This window comes from Pinus tabuliformis, chromosome 7, assembly GCF_031772625.1.
Source record: "Pinus tabuliformis cultivar Carrire ecotype Pingquan chromosome 7, CPIR1, whole genome shotgun sequence".
Taxonomy (NCBI): domain Eukaryota; kingdom Viridiplantae; phylum Streptophyta; class Pinopsida; order Pinales; family Pinaceae; genus Pinus; species Pinus tabuliformis.
In genome coordinates this window covers 303,862,680-303,866,837 of record NC_142293.1, presented here as the reverse complement: position 1 = coordinate 303,866,837, position 4,158 = coordinate 303,862,680, and the positions used below count along the sequence as shown (strand labels likewise).

At 35.1% G+C, this 4,158-nt stretch overlaps 1 protein-coding gene across 1 annotated transcript; it reads right to left on the bottom strand.

The window, feature by feature from the left end:
• Positions 1 to 2,006: 2,006 nt before the first annotated feature.
• On the bottom strand, positions 2,007 to 2,747 carry LOC149247078 (uncharacterized). The gene has a single exon (XM_089443346.1). The coding sequence runs from the start codon at positions 2,745 to 2,747 to the stop codon at positions 2,007 to 2,009; it is 741 nt and encodes a 246-aa protein (XP_089299472.1).
• Between the last annotated feature and the right edge of the window lie 1,411 nt (positions 2,748 to 4,158).

Below are 4,158 nucleotides of genomic sequence, written 5' to 3'. Positions count from 1 at the left end.
AGGTGATTGGGTATTCCTACGGCTACAACCATATAAGCAAATGTCCCTCAAGCAAGCTAAGAAGGATAATAAATTATCACCAAAGTATTATGGTCCGTACAAGGTGTTGCAAAAGATTGGTACTATGGCATACAAATTGGAGCTTCCTGCAGCTTCTCGATTGCACCCAGTTTTCCATGTTTCATGTTTAAAGAAGGTTATAGGCGACAAGCTCCCAGTTCAAACAATATTGCCAGAACTTGACGAGGAAGGAAAAATTATATTGGAACCGGAAGCAGTCACAGAAACAAGAACTCGACAGCTACGAAATCGATCAATTTCAGAGTATCTTATCAAGTGGAAGAACTTATCCGCTGAAGATTCCACATGGGAGGATGAGAATTTTATGCAGAAGTATCCAGAACTACTCAAGCGTTGAGGACAACACTTTTTTGAAGGAGAGGGGCATGTTGGGTCCCTATAATACTAGTGATTACCCCATTACTATTGTAGTTATACCCCTTATTTATATTGTTGTACCCATGTAGTGCCCATATTGTTACTATTGTGCCACATAGAATCCCTCTATTGTTATTTTTGTGCCCTACAATATTATTGTTATGTAGGCTTTGATTGTATTGGGACCACTTAGACTCCTATATATAGAAAGGAGGTTTTTCATTTGTATCATCCAAGAATTGTTCATTTATGTAATGTAAAGGAGGTTGCCCCCTCGAAGAGGCTGAATTCTAAGGCGTGGATCTCTCTTTTCTATCTTTTTGTGAGCTGGTTTCATAACATTTGGTATCAGAGCTTTGGATTCTAGGGTTTCGCTGCTCCAAACAGGTCATCGTGGAATTTTCGCTATAACTTTTTTTCTGTGACGTTTCAGAAGTCGCAAAACAAACCCATTTGAGAAGACATCGCGCTGAACCTTGGGTCCGAATTTCAGAGCTTTTTGCGAAATATTTTCGGAGAGCCCAAATTCATCTTTGTTGGTAAACACAGATACCCTACATGGACAATTGGGTGGAATAAGAATTTGTTATACTGTGTTATGTATGCACAATAAATAAATTCTAAGTTACATATTTTATTCTTTCCTTCTTATACAATTGGTAAAAGTTTAATACTAATATTTAATGCACAATTTATATAGAAATGGCATAGCTATCTCATAAACCTACATGAAAAATGACATAGGCAGGAAATAGAGAATAGGCTAGCCAAAGTAGAATGAAAATAATGTGCAGGGTGGAAATATATTGATGGAGAAAACACTAATCTCTTATAGTGATGTGTGAGTCATGAAAAACCATTTTAGTTTTCATAATGTGTTAGTTTTCATAATGCACATTGGAAGCAATGTATAGGTACAAGAATTTAGAAAAATTATAATGAATAGTCAGACATAATGGGAAATATACGATAATAATATTGTTTTTTAGGGTGTTGATTTCAATTTTGTTTATATTTATTATTAGGATAGCCACATTTATGAGTGCATGTTCATGGTTATAAAATTGATAAACAACTTTAAATTAGATATTTACTTAATATTTTAAGGATTTTTTAAATAAAAATTCATGGAATTTGTGTTTTTGTTATTTAAGTGATTCAGTTTATTGAAGCATTTGCATTTCTCAAATCTATAATTCCAATAAATCTGTCTAAATTATTAACAAAATTAACCCAAAAAACCAATTATGAAAAAATAAAACTGCACAAATATCCAAAATGAACTTTCAGAACACAATCATCTCCTGATCATCTTCCATCTCGAAAACAAATACGTACTCCAAGTGCTGAAACGCAGTTTCCTTTTATTGTTTAATAGTATTATTGTTAATTGTTAACAACAATTGTTTATCTACATAATTCTCACTGTTATGTTTAAAAAGCATAATTTTCACACTTGATACTAAAAAAATTGTAAATTACGGAAAAACAAAATGTCATTTATAAAGATCACAAAATAACAAATAGCATGACAATTTGGTTTGGGAAAATTAAATTTGTGTTGAGGTTCAAAATGATCGACGTCGAAATTTGCTGCGTGCTAATCGATCGTTACTGCGTGCAGATCGATCGTTACTGCGAGCAAATGAGGAGCCATTCCTATCCCTACTTCTATTTCTGGGTGGATATGCATACCTCAGCTTTAGGGAAGGCGATTCTCTATCATTCTTGGCAAACCTGTACCCTTGTAACGCTTCCATAGCAGCTGCAGCACATTTAGGGTTTTCAAAATCCACAAAACACAGAACAACATTAACACTGGCTTCTCCTTCACCTTGATTTGCAGATTCCTTGGATTTATTGACAATCCTAATTTCTTTGAAACCCTGGAAATGGCGAAATATGTGAGCCGCTTCTCTGCGACTGCAATCATTTGGAAGTCCCTCAACAAACAGTGTGTTCGGTGCATCTGCTGCTACGTCAACATTATCTGAACCACGAATTGGCAACTCACTACGATAATCATCATAATTATAAGGTGCAAGAGGAGCGTCATATTGTTCTCTACTTTCTCTCAATGATCGAACCCCAACTGGGTTTGTGGTGCCTCTCTCCCCAGTTCGGGGGTCTTCCCAGCGACGAGTAGCATAAGCGGAGGTACCAGACAACACAGGATCATGATGACCGTGCCTCCCAATTAGAAGTTGGTCATCATCTTCGTATTCACTGCGAGGCCGCTTGGCCACCACAGACCTCTGCAACTGCCTAGCCCTCTCTGGAATTCTTGCGCTTAAATATGTGCTCTCCATTCCTCTCTTTTTTTGAATCTCCTAAACGCTCTGGAAGAACCGTTGCAACGCAATGCAATAGTACAGGCAGCCCACTAAAAAATAGGGTCAAAAAGAGACTCAGCGAAGCAAACACCCGAATTAATTTCTGAGCTTTGGTGGCCGAAGCATAAGAATGACCTCAGTTGTAAGTTTTGTTGTGATCACGTTGTAGATATATAGGTAATTGAAACAAGTGATGGGGAGGGTCGATCGATTACTTATAGCTGTTTTACTGCCCCGAAGAGAATGCATGTAGGTCGGCCTATCTCAAATGTTACCAACTGTCGGCTTTAGCAGCTGTGTTTCTCTCTCTTAGCCGAGTGGGAGTTCATCTTATAAGTATATTAGAATTTACAAGACACAAAGCCAATACAATAATATTCATAGGCATTAAGTAATATGAAAACAAGTCCCATCACCAATTTCAATCTCTCTAGTTTTGGTGTTTGGAATCTATTTGCAAATAGTCCCACACGTATTAAGCTATTACAACAATGCTCATCATGTCAACATGTGTGGAGAAAAAAACAACTATTCGGACCACCTAGGATAATCCCAATTATATTTTTGTAAGACTTAAAATCAAAGATTGAAATTTATTTTCAATGTATTTATGTCATTCTTTCCCTTTTAATTAAATTAATTAAAGGAAAAAAAATATCATATGAACAAGTGTCATCTTAAATGAGTTAAGGTTTTTTTTAGTATGTTGTATTAATAAGTTATGGCATTGGCTCATGTTGTTTACAGATTGAGAATCTCCATGGTAAAGAGTGAGTAAATCGCCATAATTCGGAAATTTGTTACTTTATAATAATAATAATAATAATAATTTTTATGGTTAATTTTTAACTAAAAAAATTGATGTAATTGCTATATGTGTTTTAGATGGTATAGTTTATGTTTTAATGTATGGCAGTAGTTGGTAAGCTAAGGGTATTTATTTTTCTTAGCAAAAGATTTGTTGTTAGAGTTTAGATTTCTTACTTTTATATGGACAAGTCTATATGCATCTTTTAGAATACATTATGGGAGAGATGGCAGGAGTTGGTAAGATAAGGGTATTTATTTTTCTTAGCAAAAGATTTGTTGTTAGAGTTTAGATTTCTTACTTTTATATGGAAAAGTTTATATGCATCTTTTAGAATACATCATGGGAGAGTCATCAGAATGGACTTCAGTTGTGTTTGTGCTTTATGTCGGGTTGTATTATGTTATTAGATGCATGTGTGCATTTTAAATTTGTTCTTGTCACTACTGGACTTAGAATTGTGCTTGTCATGATTACATGGGTGGCTTTGGAATGCATTGTAGCTTTTAGCCATATGTGTTGCTTGTTTTGTAGACATGAATGGTTATATTACTATTCCTTCTAGTTGCATTTTCAATT